Source organism: Crocuta crocuta, unplaced genomic scaffold (assembly GCF_008692635.1).
Source record: "Crocuta crocuta isolate KB4526 unplaced genomic scaffold, BGI_CrCroc_1.0 scaffold290, whole genome shotgun sequence".
Lineage (NCBI taxonomy): Eukaryota > Metazoa > Chordata > Mammalia > Carnivora > Hyaenidae > Crocuta > Crocuta crocuta.
In genome coordinates, this window is record NW_027527429.1 from 617,256 (window position 1) to 636,527 (window position 19,272).

Genomic DNA, 19,272 nt, shown 5'->3' on the forward strand with positions numbered 1-19,272 from the left:
TACCCCGGGGCAGGGGGCGGGGGCGGGGGGGAGGTAGAGGTGGGGCAGCTGCTGTTGCCTGCATGGACCTCCTCTCTCAGTCTCTGGCCAGTGCCTCCCGGAGGGTCTCAGGTGTGTGCGCACCTGTGACCGAGGGTCTCAGGTGTGTGCGCACCTCTGACCGAGTTTATGCTCCCCCCCACCCCGCCCCATGCCGGGGTTTTCCTGACCCTCCCTGCTTCTTGGGCAGAGCCTGGATAAGCAGCTGCCTAGATGCTCTGCTCTGGGGGGCTGCTTAGCACTTTGGCTGTCCTCTGGGGCGCCTCTGCCTCCTGGGGAATGAGGGAGGCCCCACCCCACACCGATGCCTCTGCCACCTCACCTTTGGCGCAGTCCTTGCCCGTGTAGCCCACTTTGCAGGTGCAGCTGTGGGACCCGTTGCTGGCCAGGCAGTAGCCGCGGCCCCCACAGGGGCTGGAGAAGCAGGGGTCACTCACTGGGGGAGAAGAAAGTACTGGTGAACACTGGGGTTTTCCCAGCTCCCCCGGCAGGACCCTTGTCCTTCCTGTGTGGGTGTTTGTGGGGTGGAGGTGGGTGGCGCCATCACAGGCAGGGATTTGGGAGGAGACGGAGGGGACACTGTCTGACCGGGGAATGCGGGGCTTGCTGGAGGCCCCACCGAGAGGCGGGGCAGGGGCCCCTTCCATCCTGAGCCAGGCCGTCCCACTGCCACTCCACGCCAAGGTGGGCTGGCAGGTGGTGACTCGGGGGTGAGCACAGCGCTGGCCCCTTGTGGGGAGCAGCTGGCAGCCAGGCAGCCAAAGTCCCCAGTTCCCCGCCCCCCGCTGGGACTGCAGGCACCGAGGGGTCCTGGACCCCCAGGCCAGCGCTGGGGTCTGGAGGTTCCCAGTGGCGCTGCAGGAGACACGGGCAAACAACCTTATCACTGTCACGGCCACTAACCTCAGTCCTCCGGGTGTGCCCCTGCCCAGCCCAAGCCTGTGCGGTGAGATCCGCTAGCCACCAACGGTCCTGCCGTGCTTCTGCCCAGGCCTCCTCCCCACCCCACCCTGCAGTGCCTGGACGGCACACCTCATCCTCAATGCAGCCCTCACTGGCCTGCAGCGCGCACCCTGCACAGCACGGTGCCGCCGGCCCAGCCCAGCCCAGCCCAGAGGACAGGCCAGGACGTGCCCCCGGGAGACAGGCGTCCCAGGAGGAGAGTGAGATCAGCAAGGGGAGGGTCATATTGAAGAGGCAGCTCCAGACAGTGGCAAGTCCTATAAGGGAGGAAAATGGGGAGAGTCTCCAGCTGAAGGAGCCGTGAGCTCCAGGACTCGGGGGCTGCGGTGAGCTCCGCCCGTCCAGGCTGGACGAGGGGCTGGCTGCGTCTCCTGGGGTGACTGGGGCCGCCGGGGGCGGGGGGAGGGTGGGGAGCAGGGACTTGCTCCCACCTCCCTACCTGTCTCACAGTGGTAGCCGAAGAAGCCCTCTGGGCAGACGCACAGGTAGGCCCCGCCTCCGTTCTCACACCGGCCTCCGTGCAGGCAGGGGCTGGGGTCACAGGCATCCAGCTCTGGAGAACACCCAGAGAGTCGGCCAGAGCCGCAAGGGGGTGTCTGGGGGAGGGAGGAGAGGACAGCGGGAAGAAGGGAAGGGGAGCCGAGGAGAGATGCCAGGCGGGGGGGGGGGCGCCTGGGCAGAACCCCTCAGCCCTGGGGTCCCTCCCACCAGGGGGCCTGTCCAGCTGGGCCGCGGGCCCCAGCCCCCTCCCTCTGCGCTCTCAGCGCTCCGGGGTCTAGGCTGGTTGGAAACAGGTTTGCCCCGGGTGNGGCACTGGGCTCCGGTGAAGCCTGCCGGGCACTGGCAGACAAAGGCCCCCGGGAGGTCCCTGCAGGAGCCTCCATTTCTGCATGGCTGCGTTTGGCACTCGTCTGTCTCTGCAGAGACGGGGCGCTCGTCTGTCTCCGCAGAGACAGGACAGGAGGCTGCATGGCCCTCCACAGGCCCCACGGGCCCCCGGGATTCACGGGTGCCCTGCAGCTTCCGCCTGACACCACCCTTCTCCACTGTCTGCCCAGCAAAGGCTTCCCCCCGCCCCCCAGGTCACTCCGGCATTTCACCATCTGGGCTTCTCCGGGGCCCAGAGGCTTCCTGGGCCTGGCCCTCCCAGGGGCGGCTTCAGAGTCCTACCTAGGGGTGAGGGGCACAGGGCTCGTCCGTCAGTGTACCCCGTAGGCCTCCCCTCCCTCTGCTGGCTTGGAGCACAGGGCCAGGGGTCAGAGCGTGACTCTCTCCACCCCACCTCCTCCACCCCTGAGGCAGAGGCTGCAGAAGGCAAGAGGAGGTCAAGGTCAGCTTGTTCAGCTGGGCTGTCAGTCTCCCTGGGGAGGTGGAGGCAGAGATGTTTGTAAATCTCTGTCCTTCTGGAAGTCAGAGGCAGGAGTCCACGAGCAGGCAGGGGTGGGCCCGGCAGCCTGGGGGGAGGGGCTGAGCCAGCCCTGCAGCCTTCCTCAGCTCACAGTGGGCTCCTTCAGGCCCCGTGCTGGGCACGCACAGCGCCCGCGCGGCCCTGCCGCTTCTGAGGGGCGAGCCCGGTGCACAGGCACCGGGAGGGACCCCAGATGGAGGCCGTGTTGTGACTGGAGGCAGTGGCTTGAAGCCAAATAAGATGGACGTAAATTAGCTTTGTTCTGAGGAGGCAGACAGAATTCTCCAGCACCTCTCAGTCTCTGGAAGAGGCCAGAAAGCGGGCAGGGCCGGACACCTCAGAGGGGAAGCGGTGGGCAGCGGGCCCAGGGACGGCGGGTGCTCGTAATGACCGGCGGGCTCGCACACGTGGAGCAGGCCTTCCCTCGGGAGGCCAGGCCCAGTGCTGCCTGTTTGGGCCGCACGACCCCGTGTGAGGCCGGCGCACTGGGGAGGAGGCCTTCCCTTTGAAGTATTTGCCGCACGCTCGCTTCCTATTTTACATTGGGAGGTGTGCTTCCAAATGAAACATTTTCAATTTCTAAGACTTTACTGTTATTGCTCAAAGTGCAAATAGTAAGTGAATGGGAGTGAGCAATGACACCTGGGAGCTACGACGTCCACCGGCTCAGCGGCACGCCCCCCGCCCCCCCCCCCCCCGGGGACGGAACTTCGGGGCCGCGGTCTCCTTACCTCTTCAGTGTGCCCAGTTTCATGAATCACCCAAACATGCGTGGCTTTCTTTGTGCTACCTATGAACTTTACTAATAGGAAATGGGGGCATAAGCGCTCTTCTCTCAGGAGGCGGGGGGGCCTCCACATCGCTGTGGGGGGGTCTCTGCTTTCCACCGCGTGAAGATGGGGGCGGCGGCGGCACCCACCACACTTTGTCCGCTGTCGTTTGCTAGGCATTTGGGTTGGTTGTAGACTTTTTGTTGCTATAAAAAAATGCTTCTGTGCTTTCCCTTTCATAGCTCCTGGTATGAGTGGGCACGTTTTGTTGGGTTTAAGCCAGTAAGTGGGATCACAGGGACACAGTGTATACGAGTGGTCGGCTCGACAGGCAGACTGTTAGACCCTTTTCAAGGTGTTCGCCCTGATTTCCACTCTCTCCAGCAGTTCTGGGGAACCCTGGCATCCACGCTCGCACCGGCAGATGGCTCTACAGGCTCCGCAGGTTCGTCCGCTGCGTGTGCCCCGCGTGCTTCTGCTGTGTGTCACTGATTACTACTGTCCGTCTGTGTCTGTGGGCATTCAGTGTCTCCTCTCCCATGAAGGCCTACTCAGGGGCTTCGCCAGTTTTCCTATTGGGTTGGTTATTTTCTTGCTGATTCATAGAGTTCTTTATATATTCTTGAAACCAGTTATATATCTATATTTCCTGGTTTGTAGCTTATATTTCACTTCCTTCCTCAGGGCTGATGTTTTCAAATTCCTAATTTTTATATGGTCAAAAAATGGTCAAATTCCATTTTTTTGATAGTGCTTTTTTGTGGCTTAAGAAATCTTTCCTAATCCCAAGGCCAAAAAGATACCTATATTTTCCACATAAAATTTTATAGTTTTAGAAAACAGTTAAGCCCTTAATTAATCTGGAATGGATTCTGTGTGTGGTAAAAAGTAGGGGACAATGTAGTATTTCCCCGATTGTGTAACCACGCACTCCAGCTGTCAAGAAGACTGTCTCATGTGCTCTTGGAGAAGTTTATAGTTTTAGCTTTTACATTTATGTCTACAGTTGGCTTCACACATATAAAATTCAGTCATGTTTTGAACAATAGTATACACAATAGTGTTCATTTTATCTTGTTTTCCAAGTGTTTGCTGCCAAGATATGAAAATATCAAGGTTCTGTATACGGTCCCTGTGTCCTGTGACCTCCTTGAATTTGCTTATTTGTTCTGTAGCTTCTTTTGTAGCATTTCTTAGGATTTCCTGTGTGCACAATCATGCCCGTGTGACTTTTATTTCCTTTCCTCATCTGTGGTACCATCTGGGATGTCCTAGACAGTGTAGGAAGGGATTGGTGAGATGGACACACTTGTCTTATTACTGCTGCAGCGAGGCGCCTCTCGCCGTGAAGTCCTTTGTTAGCAGCGGGTGTTTCGTGGATGCCCTTCATCAGGTTAAAGATCTTCCTTTCCACTCTTAGCTTATCAGGACTTCTAAATAGTCGTTGAATATTTTCAAATGATCTTTCTGCATCTACTGAAATGATTATATGGTTTTCTCCTTCATATCCTAACATGGTGAATAACATTTATAGATTTTCAAGTGTTAAACCGACCTGTGTTCTTGAGATGACTCCCCCTTGGTCGTGATATGTTATCCTTTGTATGTAATACTGGGTTTGATTTAGTAATATTTTGTTAAGATACTTATGTTCATGTTGGTGAGGAATATTAGTCTGTAATTTCAGTTTTTTAAATAACCTCTCTGGTTTTGCTATCAAGGCAATACTGGCCTCACAAAATGAATTGAAAAGTGCTCTTCCTCCTATATTTTCTAAAATACTTGTGTAGGGTTAGTACTGTTCTTTTCTTCAGTGTTTGTTAGAATTCATCTGTGAAGCAATCCAGTTTTGCCATTTTCTTTGCAGGAAAGTTTTTAATTACAGATTAAATTTCCTTAATAGATATAGGGCTATTCATATTTTTTTTTTGGTTTATTTTTCTGTCATTTCTAGTAATTTGTGTCTCTCAAGGTAATCCCTTTACATTGTCAGATATATTGGCCTAATGTAGTTTACAATATCTCTTTGTTGTCCTTTAAATGCTGGTAGGATCCTTAGCGATGGCTCTTCTTTCATTCTGATATTGCTAATATTTCTTTTTTATTCTTGACCAGTATAGCTAGAGGTTTATCAATTTTATTGAACCTTTCAAGGAACCAACTTTTAGTTTCATTGATTTTCTCTGTATAGGTTATTTTATAATTACAGTTTATGATTATTAAGATATTAAAATGTAATTTTGTTATAATAACCTATCTCCACTAAACATACTTCATTTCCTGTCATTTCAGTAGTTTGCCTGTAGATTAAAGACAACCTTATCAGCTACAAATACTGACATTTTAACTCCTTATTTACTATTCTCATGACTTTAATTTCTTTTTCTTACTTTATTGCACTGGCTAGTACTTCCGATATAATTTGGATGAGGCTTAGTGACAGTGAGCGCCCTTGTCCCCAGTTTTAAGAGGAATGTCTATTTAGGACAGTGTTTATTTGGAGTTGGAGGAGAAGCAGAGTCAAACTGCCTCAGAAGCTAATTTCCTTCCCCCTGTCGGTAGCTCAGTGTGTCTGAGTCAGATCAACAGAAGCACAGCTTTTGAATTCCAGGTCCTGCCTCTATGTGACAAGGGCCCAGCCACTCCGGTTCCGCAGCTCTCTGCGTGGAGCCTGCAGTCCTTCCCCATGAGGGTGTGAAGCCTTATTGCTTGGCTGCGCACAGTATGACCAACCTGGCTGTGCGCAGCCCGAGCGCACCTCTCTGCACACTTCGTGGGTTATGTGGACTCTGCTACTTCTCTTTAAGTTTTTCCTCCAACAAATCCTATATATTTTATACCACATGGCACTAGGGGTGTGTGTGTGTGTGTGTGTGTGTGTGTGTGTGTGTGTGTGTGTGTGTGTTATGTTGTTTTTATCTGGTAAGGAAGTATATCTTTATTCCTTACTTGGTAAGAATTTATTTCATGAACAGGTATAAATTTTGCCAAATGCTTATTATGCATGTATTTAGATATGTATATGCCTTTTCTCCTTCAGTTGGTTAATACAGCAGGTTTTCCGAATATCAAAACTGTTTTTGGCAACAACCCAGCTTGGTATGGAATATATAGTCCTTATAGGCCATTGAATTTCTGCATCTACGTTCATATGTTTAAAAGACTCATAAATTTACTTTCTCCAACTGTCCATATCTGGTGTTGGTAACAAGATTATACTGGCCTCATAGAATAGGTTGGCACATTTTCTTTATTTTCTACTCTCCAGAAGAGCCTCTATAATGATACAATGATCTGTTTCTTGGCAATTTGGTAGAATTTACCTATAGTTTGGTCCTGGAGTTTCTTTGTGGGAAAATGCTTTAACTGCTACTTCAATTCCTTTAGACCTTTTTATAGGATGATGTAGGCTTTCTAAATTTCCTTGAGCCCTTTTTGGTAAGTTATGTTTTTCTATTACAGTATGTCCATTTCTGCTAAGGTTTCAAATTTATTTGTATAGACTAGCCGATAGCATTCTCATTATCTTTTTAACCTCTGCAATATCTGTGGCTGTGTAACCTTTTTCATTAAGAAGGATTTTTATTTGTGCTCTTGGTTCTTCTTGATCAGTTGATAGATGTTTGTCCATTTTCATAGGCTTTTCAAAGAACTGATTTTGGTGTTCTCTGTACTTTTGATTTATGTTTCTTTCGTTAATTATAGCTTTTGTGTTACCTTTTTCTTTCAACTTTCTTTGTATCGCTTATTGTCTTTTTCCTAGCTTCTGAACTCAGACATTTAATTCATTAATTTTTGAACTTTTCTAATTATGTATGTAAAGCTATAAATTTCTAGGGGCGGCCGGCTGGCTTAGTGAGTAGAGTGTGTAACTCTTGACCTCGGGATTGTGGGTTTGAGCCCCACATTGGGTGTAGAGATGACTTAAAACTAAAATATTTTTTAAAAAGCTATAAATGTCCCATGAAGCACCACTTTTGCTACATCACACAAGTGTTTATAGAAAATGATCATTAATATTCATTTAAAAATTTATCACTGTCTGTATTTTTTCTTTGACCCATAAATCAGTTCAGAGTGTCTTTAAAAATATCTAAATGTGGAGATTTAAAATGATCTTCTTCTTAATAAGTTAATATTTTCTGTGTGTTCAGAGAATGAGTTGGTTCAAATTGTTAGCTGTAGTATCTAAATCTGCTTTTCGCTGATTGTCTTTTTTCTTTTTTTGGCTTCTTAACCTGAACTGATGGAGAGAGGTGGTTCAAAGTGCCCCAGTATTAAGGGAAGTCTGTCCGTTCCTTCCTGCAGTCTGTTAATTTTTGCTTTGTACGTATCGACACCATTGCCTTAGATGCTGGAATGTTTATAATGATCTTCTTGGTGAGTTGAATCAATTCTCATTGAAGGAGAGAGACCCCATCATCCTTAATGAAGCTTTCTGTCTTACAGTCTGTTTGGGCTGATAGCAGTGTAGCTAAAGTAGCTTCGTTTCTGTGTGTGTATTTACGCGATATTTTTTCCATACTTTTACTTTGTCTTTTTTTATTCTTATGATTTAGGAGTGTCTCATCTACAAGAATATAGCTTGTTTTGTTTTGTAATAAATCTGGCAATCTCTTCCATGGTGAATTTAGCTAATTCATATTGATCTATATTTTTTCTATCATGATCTTAACTCTTTCACTTTTTTCTGATTTTTTTCTGTCTCCTTTTAGATAGTGACAGACTTTACTACAGTATTTGATAATTCTCCCTTCTCGTATTGATTACAGAATATTCTAGGTTTATCTTACTATTTAAATAGTATCTTCCCCCCTCCCCCCAATACTCTTTTTTGGTCAGCCTCTGAAGCTATTTTTGTAAGAGGATTTTTTTTTTATTATGCCCTCACATTTGAGTAAAAATTTGACTGGATAAACATTTTTAGGTCTTAAGTTTATTTATTTCAATACTTATCTTGTGTGGTATTTGCTGAGCTTCTTGAATTTGTGGTTGACATATTTTTTCATTTTTAGAAAATAGTCATTATCTTTTCAAATATTTATTTTGCCTATTTTGCACTCTCTTTCTGGGACTCCAATTATGTTCTTGTTTGTTTGATATTTCCCACAGATTTCTTATGCTCTGTTGTTTTTTAAAACATTCATTTATAGGGACACCTGGGGGGCTCAGTCAGTCGAGTGTCCGACTTCGGCTCAGGTCACGATCTCGCGGTCTGTGAGTTCGAGCCCCGCACTGGACTCTGTGCTGACAGCTCAGAGCCTGGAGCTGCTTCAGATTCTGTGTCTCCCTCTCTCTTCCCTCCCTTGCTCATGCTCTGTCTCTCTCAAAAATAAATAAGCATTAAAAAATGTTAAAAATTCATTTATAAGTAATTCATAGTTGATTTTTTCTTTCTGATCTTTAGTTTGAATAATTTTGTCGAGTTCTCTGATTTTCTTCTGTTGTATCCATCCTGTTGGTAAGCGTATCCAGTTTACTCTTCAGTGTAGATGTTGTACTTTAAATATCGCTGCCTTAAAAAGTTTTCTTTACTCTGCTCAAATTTGCTATTCTCTTACTGATTTTGCTTCTCTTTAATATATTCATAACGACTGTTTTAGAGTCCTCGTTTAAACAGATGTGGGTCATCTGCAGGCCTGTTTCTATTGACTGTTTCTTGAGATTATATGTCACAATTTCTTGCTTAGACATACTGTATACAAGAGCAGAGACCAAAGCAGAAAATACCTACCCTGTGCCTAGCACAGGCTTCCTCTATCCTGAGCTGGGCAGTGAGACTGAGGAGCTTGTCTCTGATGTCATCGGGAAGTGAGCTGGGCCTGGCACGTTAGAGCCAGGCCATGATTGGTGTCAGATGCTTGAGAGTTGGGATANGTGGTTCTCAGCCTTGTGAGAGTATGAAATTTCTCTTTGCTTTCAGGACCGGCCCCTGGCTTCCCACGCGCTTAGTGAAAGTCCTGTGGGGGAGGACTGGTGGGTGCTGGGCACTTGCTCCACATCTGCGACCCCTGATGCCAACCCACCGTGCTTGTCAGATACTCATTAAAAAGTGTAGTTGGATTTCCCCAGCTCCTTGAAGTGCTCTGTCCACGGTGGATTTGCTCCTGGGATGCATCCTGGGATGACGGCAGCCTCAGTGTTTCTCACCCGGGAAGGGCTCATCCGATCTGGTAGGTTAAATGATAAGGTTTTGCAGGTTGCCTGGTCCCTTGATGGTGCAGTGAGGGTGACAGTGTTTTGTGACTGTCCGCATCCTAACTGAATGGATCTCTTCAGTTTAAATGTGTCATTTCATCATCTTACACTGATGTCATTGCTGAGACGTCTGTGCCCATCGGATTACTGTTCCTTTGAAGATTCTTGTTCCTTTTTTCTCTAGACATTTTAAGAAATTTTTCTGCCTCTGATATTCTTAAATTTTGCTGTAACGTGCTAATGTTCCTCTTTTCTCCTGTTTGCTGTTCTGGGCCCTGCAGGCTGTGGGGCCCACCTGTCACTCGGGCTGAGCTCCTCGGTTGCTCAAATGCTTCCCTGTGGTTTTATTTTTCTCTCCTTCTGGACTCCAGTTGCCTCGGTGTTGGCATATGCGCTTCCGCCCTCCACGCGCCTGCATTTCCTCTGCTCTACACACACCTCCCTGCTTCTCTGGCAGAGAATTCCCCAGACGGGTCTTTCCACTCATTAACGTCATCAGTATCCATTTGTAAATCGTGACTGTGATTTCAACTATTACAGTTTTTCCGTACTCTTTTTCCCACTTTCTTTTGTTAAAGATGATGTATTGACCCTGTTTATTTAAGACCAGGGCCATCTTCCCCCGTGTCTATCTGTTGTGTCTACTTCTGTGCTTGTCCACCTTCTTTCTTTTGCTCCCAAATATTTGCTGTCTGGAATTTATTGCTGTTACCGTTGGAGAGGGGTGGTCCCCCAGACAGTAAGCACCCGCCCCGGGCGCTGGGAAGGACAGGGGGAAAGCAAAGTATGTGGGGTAGGCAGCCCCCTCTGTCCTCAGAATCGTCACCCATGTGGGGCCGCACAGCAGCACGCTGGGAGAGGGTGGCACCAGTGTGCGCCCCCCCATCTCTGGGTGCTGTCACGGTCCCTGAGCAACTTTGTTTAAAACTCCTTGCTTTGTGAAGATGTGTTAACATCACACAGATGTTCTGATGGACAGAGTTAGGGATGCAGTGGAATACACGTGCAGGGGTGCTCGTGAGCCCGTGTCTGCAGGGGTGTCGGGTAGTGGGGGGACGCCCCCAGGCCATGGCCCTGGTGCACTGTGGGAGCCTGGAGGGGACACTGTCTGGAGTGTCCTCCTCCCACAGATGTGGGCGTCCAGGGGGCCTTGTTCAAAGGGGGGCCTGCCCTGAGTCCCCATCTGCCCCTTGAGGACTCTGCCCTGGGCCACCTCCTGGCCTGAGCTCCTTCATCTGCACAGTCAGCATATGGGTGGGACGCCTCACTCTGAGGACAGGGAGGCCCTTACTGAAGTCATCACCACCTTCGCCACAGGGTCGTGACCTCGCTTTGTGGGAGGAGGGGGAGGGGCAGGGTCAGAACTGTGGCCCCTGTGCTCCCCGGGGTGGCCCCGGTGAGGAGGGTGTGGACCTGGCTGGCTCTGCCCGCCCGCCCGCCTGCCCTGCCCCGGAGGGCCTGCGGATCACCGTTGCACTGCGGAGGTTCACTCCAGACGCCCTGGGGCTGGCAGACTCGGATGTGGTTGGGGGAGCTCAGGCTGTAGCCGTGGTCACACTTGTACAGGGCCACCGAGCCCGGCCGAGTGCCATTGAAGCGCAGTGTGGCATGCTCCACCTCCGCCGGGGGGCCGCAGTCCACCTCTGGAAGGACACAGTGGCCCTGTCCTGCACTGCGATGCATCTGCGGGGGGCCTCTCCCCCTGGGCTCTGCTCTCTGTCCCACGGGGCCACAGGGGCTGGGACCCTTCCCCCTCCGCTCTGCCTCTGTCCCACGGGGCCACAGGGGCTGGGACCCTTCCCCCCTCCATTCTGCTCTCTGTCCCACAGGGCCACAGGGGCTGGGACCCTTCCCCCCTCCACTCTGCTCTCTGTCCCACGGGGCCACAGGGGCTGGGACCCTTCTCCCCTCCACTCTGCTCTCTGTCCCACGGGGCCACAGGGGCTGGGACCCTTCCCCCTCCCTTCTGCTCTCTGTCCCACGGGGCCACAGGGGCTGGGACCCTTCTTCCCTCCACTCTGCTCTCTGTCCCACGGGGCCACAGGGGCTGGGACCCTTCCCCCCTCCACTCTGCTCTCTGTCCCACGGGGCCACAGGGGCTGGGACCCTTCCCCCTCCGCTCTGCCTCTGTACCACGGGGCCTGGGAACTTTATCCCTTCCAGGTGGAAGCGCCTCGACTTCCAGGACTGGCTGCCCATTGGATTTTCCTTCTTTCCCCTCCCCTCCTCTGGCCCTGCTCTGCTCTTTTGGGATTAGGAAGTGATCCCATGCCCTCCACCCCATCTCCCAGCCCTCTCACCCGCCTGGCACCGGCGTCCCATGTACCCTGCTTGGCAGTGGCAGGAGAAGTCTGTGCCCAGGTCCTCACAGGTACCCCCGTTCATGCAGGGGCTCCGGAAGCAGGGGGAGGGGGCTGCAAGGAAGCAAANGGGGGCGCACCGATCTCACAGTGCCTCCCGGTGAAGCGGTAGGGGCAGCTGCAGTGGTAGTCGCTGCCCGCCTCCTTGCACGTGCCCCCGTTCCGGCAGGGCGCTGAGCTGCTCAGGCGGGGCCGGGCTGGGGGGGGGGNGGACCCTTGGGGACCCTCTGCCCACCCATCCTCTCTTCCTGCCCAGGCTCTGGGGACCACTGGGCCCTTCCTGGTGGAGAGCTGGCCCCAGTGCAACAGGCACTGCGGCCGCCTTTCTGCACGGCAGGTGACGGCAGCCGGCAAGGAGCCCGGCTGATGCCACGCTGGAACCCACGGCAGTCCCAGTTTTTAAAGGTTGTTTTTTTTTTTTTAATTTAAAGTTTAGTTAGTTAACACGCAGTGCAATATTGGTTTCGTGAGTACAATTCAGTGATTCATCCCTTACATACAGCACCCAGTGCTCATCCCAACAAGTGCCCGCCTAATGCCCATCCCCCATCTAGCCCATCCCCCTCTCCTCCCCCATAACCCTCAGTTTGTTCTCTATCGTTAAGAGTCTCTTATGGTTGACTCTTAAATACAGAGAACAAACTGAGGGTGGGTGGGGGTGGGGGGGAAGGGAAAGTGCTGATGGGCATTGAGGAGGGCACTTGTTGGGATGAGCGCTGGGTGTTGTATGTAAGGGGTGAAGCTCGGGAATCTACCCCAAAAACCAAGAGCACACCGTGCACACTGTATGTTAGCCAACCTGACAACAAATTATATTTAACAAAAAAAGTATCATGGTTTCTTTCCCTCTTTTCTCTTCCCCCTACTTCCCCTGTGTTCATCTATTTTGTTCTTAAATGCCATGTAGAAGTGAAAGCATATGATATTTGTCTTTCTCTGATTGACTTATTTCACTTAGCGTAATACCCTCTAGATCCATCCACGTTGTTGCAAATGGCAAGATTTCATTCTTTTTGGTGGCTGGGTAATATTCCATTTATATATATATATATTTGCCACATCTTCTTTATCCATTTGTCACTCAGTGGAAATTTGTGTTCTTTCTGTAGTTTGGCTATTGCTGATAATGCTGCTGTAAAGCATTGGGGGTCACACACCCCTTTGAATTTGTATTTATGTCTCCTTTGGGTAAATACCTAATAATGTAATTACTAGATTGTAGGGTAGTTCTATTTTTGGGTTTTTGAGGAGCCTCCACACTGTTCTCCACGGCGGCTGCACCAGTTTGCATTCCCACCAGCAATGCAGGAGGCTCCCCTTTCACTGCATCCTCCCCAACACCTGTTAATTTGAGCCGTTCTGACAGGTGTGAGGTGGTGTCTCATTGTGCTTTTGATTTGTATTTCCCTGATGATGAGCAGCGAGCATCTTTTCATGTGTGTGTTGGCCATCTGGATGTCTTTTTTGGAAAAGTCTCTGTTCATGTCTTCTGTGCATTTCTTAACTGGGTTGTCTTTTGGGTGTTGAGTTTGAAGTTCTTCATAGATTTTGGATATTAAGCCTTTATTAGATATGTCATTTGCAAATATCTTCCCCCATCCCATAGGCTGCCTTTAGGTTTTGTTGACTGTTTCCTTCGCTGTGCAGAAGCTTTTTATCTTGATGAGGTCCCAATAGTTCAAGTTTGCTTTTGTTTCCCTTGCCTCTGGCCAAGGTCAAAGAGGTTGCCTGTGTTCTTCTCTAGGATTTTGATGGTTTTCTGCCTACCATTTAGGTCTTTTGTCCATTTGGAATTTATTTTTGTGTGCGGTGTAAGAAAGCGGTCCATTTTCATTCTTATGCGTGTCGCTGTCCAGTGTTCCCAACACCATTTCCTGAAGAGACCGTCTTTTTTCCATTGGATATTCTTTTCTGCTTTGTCGAAGATGAGTTGGCCATGTAGCTGTGGGTCCATTTCTGAGTTTTCTATTCTGTTCCAGTGATCTATGTGTCTGTTTTAATGCCAGTCCCACACTGTCGTCATAACTACAGCTTTGTAGGACAGCGATTGTAACGCTTCCAGTTTTGTATTTCTTTTTCAGAACTGCTTTTTCAGAATTCGGCTCTTTTGGTCCCATAGGAATTTTAGGATTGTTTGTTTGTTCTAGCTCTGCAAAACATGCTGACGGTATTTTGACAGGGATTGCACTGAATGTGTAGATTGCTTTGGGTAGTACAGACATTTTAACAATGCTTGTTCTTCTAATCCATAAGCATGGAATAGTTTTCCATTTCTTTGTGTCGTCTTCAATTTCTTTCATAAATGTTCTAAGTTTTCCTCCTATGTGTCTAATTGTAAATGGGATCAATTCCATGATTTCTTTTTCTGCTGCTTTGTTATTGGTGAATAGAAATGCAACCAATTGCTGTACACTGATTTTATATCTTGTAACTTTGTTGAATTCATGTATTAGTTCTAGCAATTTTTAATAGAGTCTTTCCGGTTTTCTACATAGAGTATCATGTTATCTGTAAATAGTGAAAGTTTGACTTTTTCCTTGCTGATTTGGATGCCTTTTATTTCTTTCTGTCGTCTGATTGCTGAGGCTGATTTCCAGGACCACGTTACGTGGTACTGTGTTAAATAGTAATAAGGGAAAGGGACGACCCTGTCTTGTTCCCGACAGTAGGGAAAAGGCTCTCAGTTTTTCTCCACCGAAGATGATATTTTAGCTGTGGGTCTTCTGTATATGGCCTATATGGTGTTGGGGTATGTTCCTTTTATCCCTACTTTGTTGAGAGTTTTTATCAAGAATGGAGGCTGTAATGGGGTGCCAGGGGGGCTCAGTCGGTTAAGCGTCTGACTTCGGCTCAGGTCATGATCTCACAGTTCGTGGGTTCGAGCCCTGCATCAGGCTCTGTGCTGACAGCTCAGAGCCTGGAGCTGCTTCAGATTCTGTGTCTCCCTCTCTCTCTGACCCTCCCCTGCTCACGCTGTCTCTCTCTCTCTCTCTCTCTCTCTCTCTCAGAAATAAATAAAACATTAAAAATTTAAAAAAAAGATTAGAGGCTGTATTTTCTTAAAAGTTTTTTTCTGAATCTTTTGACAGGATCATATGGTTTCTACCCTTTCTTCTATTAATGTGTGTATCACAGTGATTGATTTGTAGATATTGAACCAGCCCTGCAGCCCAGGAATAAATCCCACTTGATCATGGTAAATAATTCTTTTAAGGTACTGTTTAATTCAATTTGCCATATCTTGTTGAGAATTTTTGCATCCATGTTCATTAGGAATATTGGCGTATAATTCTCCTTTTTAGTGGAGTCTTTGTCTGGTTTTGGAATCAAGGTAATGCTGGCTTCATGGAATGAGTTTGGAGGCCCTTCTTCCATTTGTATTTTTTGGGAACAGTTTGTGAAGAGTAGGTATTAACTCTTCTTTAAGTTTCTGTTAGTGGGGCGGCTGGGTGGCTCAGCTGGTTAAACATCCGACTTCAGCTCAAGTCATGATCTTGCGGTTTGTGGGTTTGCGCCCCGCGTCGGGCTCCGTGCTGACAGTTCAGAGCCTGGAGCCTGCTTCAGATTCTGTGTCTCCTTCTCTCTCTCTCTCTCTCTCTCAAAAATAAATAAATAAACATTAAAATAATTTAAACGTCTGGTAAAGTTCCCTGAGAAGCCATCTAGCCCAGGACTTTTGTTTGGAGATTTTTGATTACAGAGTAAATTTCTTTGCTGGTTCTGGGTCTGTTCAAATATTCTGTTTCTTCCTGTTTGAGTTTGGGTAGTTAGTGAGTTTCTAGGAATTTGTCCATTTCTTCCAGATTGCCCAGTTTGTTGGCATATAGTTTTTCAGGGTATTCTCTTACAATTGTATTTCTGTGGCGTTGGTTGTGATCTCTCCCCTTTCATTCATGATTTTATCTGTTTGGGTCCAATCTGGATAGGGGTCTATTCATTCTGTTTGTTCTTTCAGAAAACCAGCTCTTGGGTTCATTGGTCTCTTCTACTGTTTGTTTCTATATTGTTTACGTCTGCTCTAATCTTCGTTTCCCTTCTGCTGCTGCTTTGGGCTTTATTTGCTGCTCTGTTTCCAGCTCCTTTAGGTGTAAGTTTTGGTTGTATAATTGGGGCCTTTCTCGCTTCTTGGGACAGGCCTGAGTCACAGCAGTTCCATTTTGGTTTGGGTTTTCTGTGCCCATCCTGGCGCGGGTGCGTGTTCTCTGCGCCCTGACGGCCTCCCCGGGCCCCGAGGGGCTTGTGCGCCCGTGGCTGTGCATGCGGCGTCCACATATTTACAGATGTGAATCGAGTGGCATGTCGGTCCCTCCACCCTGAGGAATGGCACCTCCACAGGCCCTGGGGCTTCTCTTTGGACACTCCCTCCTCCTCCTGCAGGGGTGGCCGGAGCTGTGGGGGTTCCCTGGGTCAGAGTGGCAGGGGCCTGCCCTTGGGGCCCCCTTGAGAGCAGAAGAGACTTCCAGGTAAAGCCACTGAGGCCTCTGTTCCCTGGATGAATGAGGGCAGGAGGGGGCCGAGAGGGCTGTGTGTGGCCCCAGCGCTGAGCGCCGGGAGAAGGGCCCGTGGCCAGCTGGGCGCTGAGCAAGGGGCGCCGCTGCAGAGTCCTGAGCTTGGCTTCTGCCTGCACAGAAAGCACAGTCGGCGGGGCGCTGGCGAGGACAGTGATGCCCGCCACGTTCTGTTTTGTTTGTTTATTGTGAGAGAGAGAGAGCGAGTGAGCAGGGGAGAGGGGCGGAGAGGATCCTGAGCAGACTCCGTGCCACCAGCACAGAGCCCAGCGTGGGACTTGAACTCATGAACCGTGAGTGAGATCATGGCCTGAGCCGAAATCCAGAGTCTCATACTCAACCTGCTGAGCCACTCAGGTGCCCGCCCACCACGTTCTTACACAAGAGCACGTCTGCTCTTAAGTGGCTAAATGTTGATATTTTCCAAGTTCAATTAGATTTAATAAAGACCTAATTAAATTAAAAAAGTCAAAGATTCTAAAATCCATTTGGAAAAATGCTGAGCAGGAAATGAGGAAAGCCCATTCCGAGGAAAACCAGGTCGTGGCCAGGAGGCCACAGAGCAGAACTAACTAAATAAGCAACACTCAGTGGGGAGGTGGCGCCGGCCTGAAACCCCGAGAGTGGGCGGCCAAGTGATTCAGGGTGAGTGGGGCCTCTGTGCCGTGCCCTGCCCTCCCCCTCTGCCCTCCCTCCCCTCCCCTGCTCTTCCCCTCTGCCCTCCCGCCCCTCCCCTGCCCTCCCCACCTTTCTCGCAGTGCCTGCCGTGGAACCCTCGGGGGCACTCGCAAGTGTAGGAGTCCTCATGGGCGTCACAGGAGCCTCCGTTGAAGCAGGGATCTGAGTCACAGGGTGATGGCAGTGCTGGGGGGACAGAGGGTGGTCACCCTAACTTCCCAGCTAGAACCAAGGCCACTTAAAATACTCTTTGTTGGGGGGAGGGTCTTGATTCTTTACACCAGGCTCGAAGGCCCTTCCCTGGTTTGCCCTCAATTTTTCCAGAATTCGCCCTACCCCTGTGTGAGCTAGGACGGGCTGTGGTACGTGGCTGTTTCCGAACGGACTCAGCACCGTCACCACGTGTAATGACACATTAGGTAAGTCATTACTTCTCTGCACGCCAGCAGGTACACAGTAGGGTGTGTTTAATCACAAACACCGAATTAGGCCCGTGTGAAGGATTTTAAAAGCGAGGCCAGGGGCTCAGGAAGAGCTCGCGCGCATCCAGAGGTGACTTTCCGGCGGGGAGCTTCGGGTGCAGAGGCGGTAGATGCCTGGCCGGGATTCCGGAAGACGACATGGAGGGGTGGGGAGGGTGTGCACATGCCGCGCCTCTCGTGGGCCTGTACAAAGCCCTGGCCTCCGCCTGCTGCACCCCCACTTCCTCCTCCTAACACCCCGACCTGGGCCGGTGGCCCTGCCCCCAGCTCACGGTGGCTGACGTTGTGGTCAGTGTGGCAGACGCAGAGGTAGCTCCCACCGTACTCCATGCAGTAGCCACCGTCTGGGCACTGCGTGTTCATGTTGCAGGGCGTGGCTGTGACTTCTGCAGGGAAGGAAGAGGCTGTGCGTCTCCCTGGGGCCGTGGAGTCCTTGGGGAGGAGCAGATGGCCAGTCCCCCCACCCTGGGGTGGGAGTGGGGGATCACGGGCCGCTAGTTAAGGGTCTGGGTCTATGCTTTGGGCCCGGGCCTAAGCCACCACCTACACTCTGGTTTGGGGGATTTTCAGGGGCAATGTAGGAAGGGTGCCCACGCCACAGCCCTGGACACTTACCAAATTCACAGAGGAGCCCAAAGAAGCCTGGGGGGCACTGGCAGAGGGTGGTGTTGGCCCCCAGGCATCTGCCACCGTTGCGGCACCCACAGTGCTCGGGGGTTCCTGCCGTAGACAGAAGGGGGGAACCTCAGATGTGGGCGTGCTGGAAGGCAGAGGCCTCCCATGATCCTGACCCTTCCCTTCGCCTGGCCCCCCCCACCCCGTGCCTGACTCTACCCTGTGCCTGACTCCCTCCTGCTCCTGTCCCTCCCCTGTGCCTGACTCACCCCTGCACCTGACTCTCTCCTCAGCCTGACCCTACCTTGTTCCTGATCCTCCCCCCTCCCCTGTGCCTGACTCCCTCCTGCACCTGATCCTCCCCTGCACCTGACCCTCCCCTGTGCCTCACCCTCTCCTGTGCCTGACCCCCTCTTGTGCCTGACCCTACCGTGTTCCCATGAGTGTTGCTGTGTACGCACACGCACACTCTCTCTCTCTCCCCCCTCCCAGCCCCTCGTGAGTGCTTGGACGCACATTTATCTGCCTTCCTGCACGCACTACCCACAGGAGGACCCTGCCCTGGACGGCAGCCCCGGCAGCCCCAGCCCAGACTCACTCTCCCTGCAGTCAAGGCCAGTGAAGCCCTGGGGGCATTCGCACACGTAGCCCTCCTCTGCATCCACACAGGTGCCCCCGTTCTGGCAAGGGGCTGAGAGGCAGGGGTCGGGCACTGGGTGGCCTCCTGCAAGAAAGGCAGAGGTCACCAGAGGCCGCACAGCAGGAGGGTAATGAGGCCAGGGCCGCCGTGCTCAGGCCCCACAGCGCTCAGGCCTCGGTGCAGGTGGGACCTGAGTCTGAGGCCACTTTCTGGGGACTCCTTGTGAGAGGCCCATCCCCCGTTGCGGGGGCAGAAGGGGAAGCAGGAGTCGGAGGCCCCACGGTGTGCCCCAAAGTGCCCCGCTAAGACCAGAGGCTCCAAACAAATGTTTCTAATCACGCGTCTCTGTTAGTAACACGGGGTTTTCCACATACAGTTTTTGCTGTTTTCTAGTTTAACTACTAATCAGAGAACACAGTCCTTTCCAACAGACTAACTTGATTTTTATAAATTTTTTAAATTTTTATTTAAATTTTAGTTGACAAGCGGTGCAATATCTGTTTCAGGAGTAGAACCCAGTGATTCATCCCTTATATATAACACCCAGGGCTCATTCAGCAAGTGCCCTCCTAGTACCCATCACCATCTAGCCCACCCCCCACCCACCTCCC

The 19,272-nt window shown here is 50.6% G+C and overlaps 1 protein-coding gene across 1 annotated transcript in view; it reads right to left on the bottom strand.

The window, feature by feature from the left end:
- SNED1 (sushi, nidogen and EGF like domains 1) overlaps positions 1-19,272 on the bottom strand; it is a 71,553-nt gene that overhangs the window by 20,245 nt on the left and 32,036 nt on the right. Inside the window, 12 exon segments of the mRNA XM_077758284.1 lie at positions 362-475; positions 1,442-1,555; positions 1,803-1,940; positions 2,502-2,560; positions 2,702-2,858; positions 10,827-11,021; positions 11,679-11,810; positions 11,813-11,935; positions 16,994-17,110; positions 17,679-17,792; positions 18,022-18,126; positions 18,620-18,745. Coding sequence (XP_077614410.1) covers positions 362-475; positions 1,442-1,555; positions 1,803-1,940; positions 2,502-2,560; positions 2,702-2,858; positions 10,827-11,021; positions 11,679-11,810; positions 11,813-11,935; positions 16,994-17,110; positions 17,679-17,792; positions 18,022-18,126; positions 18,620-18,745 — 1,494 coding nt within the window.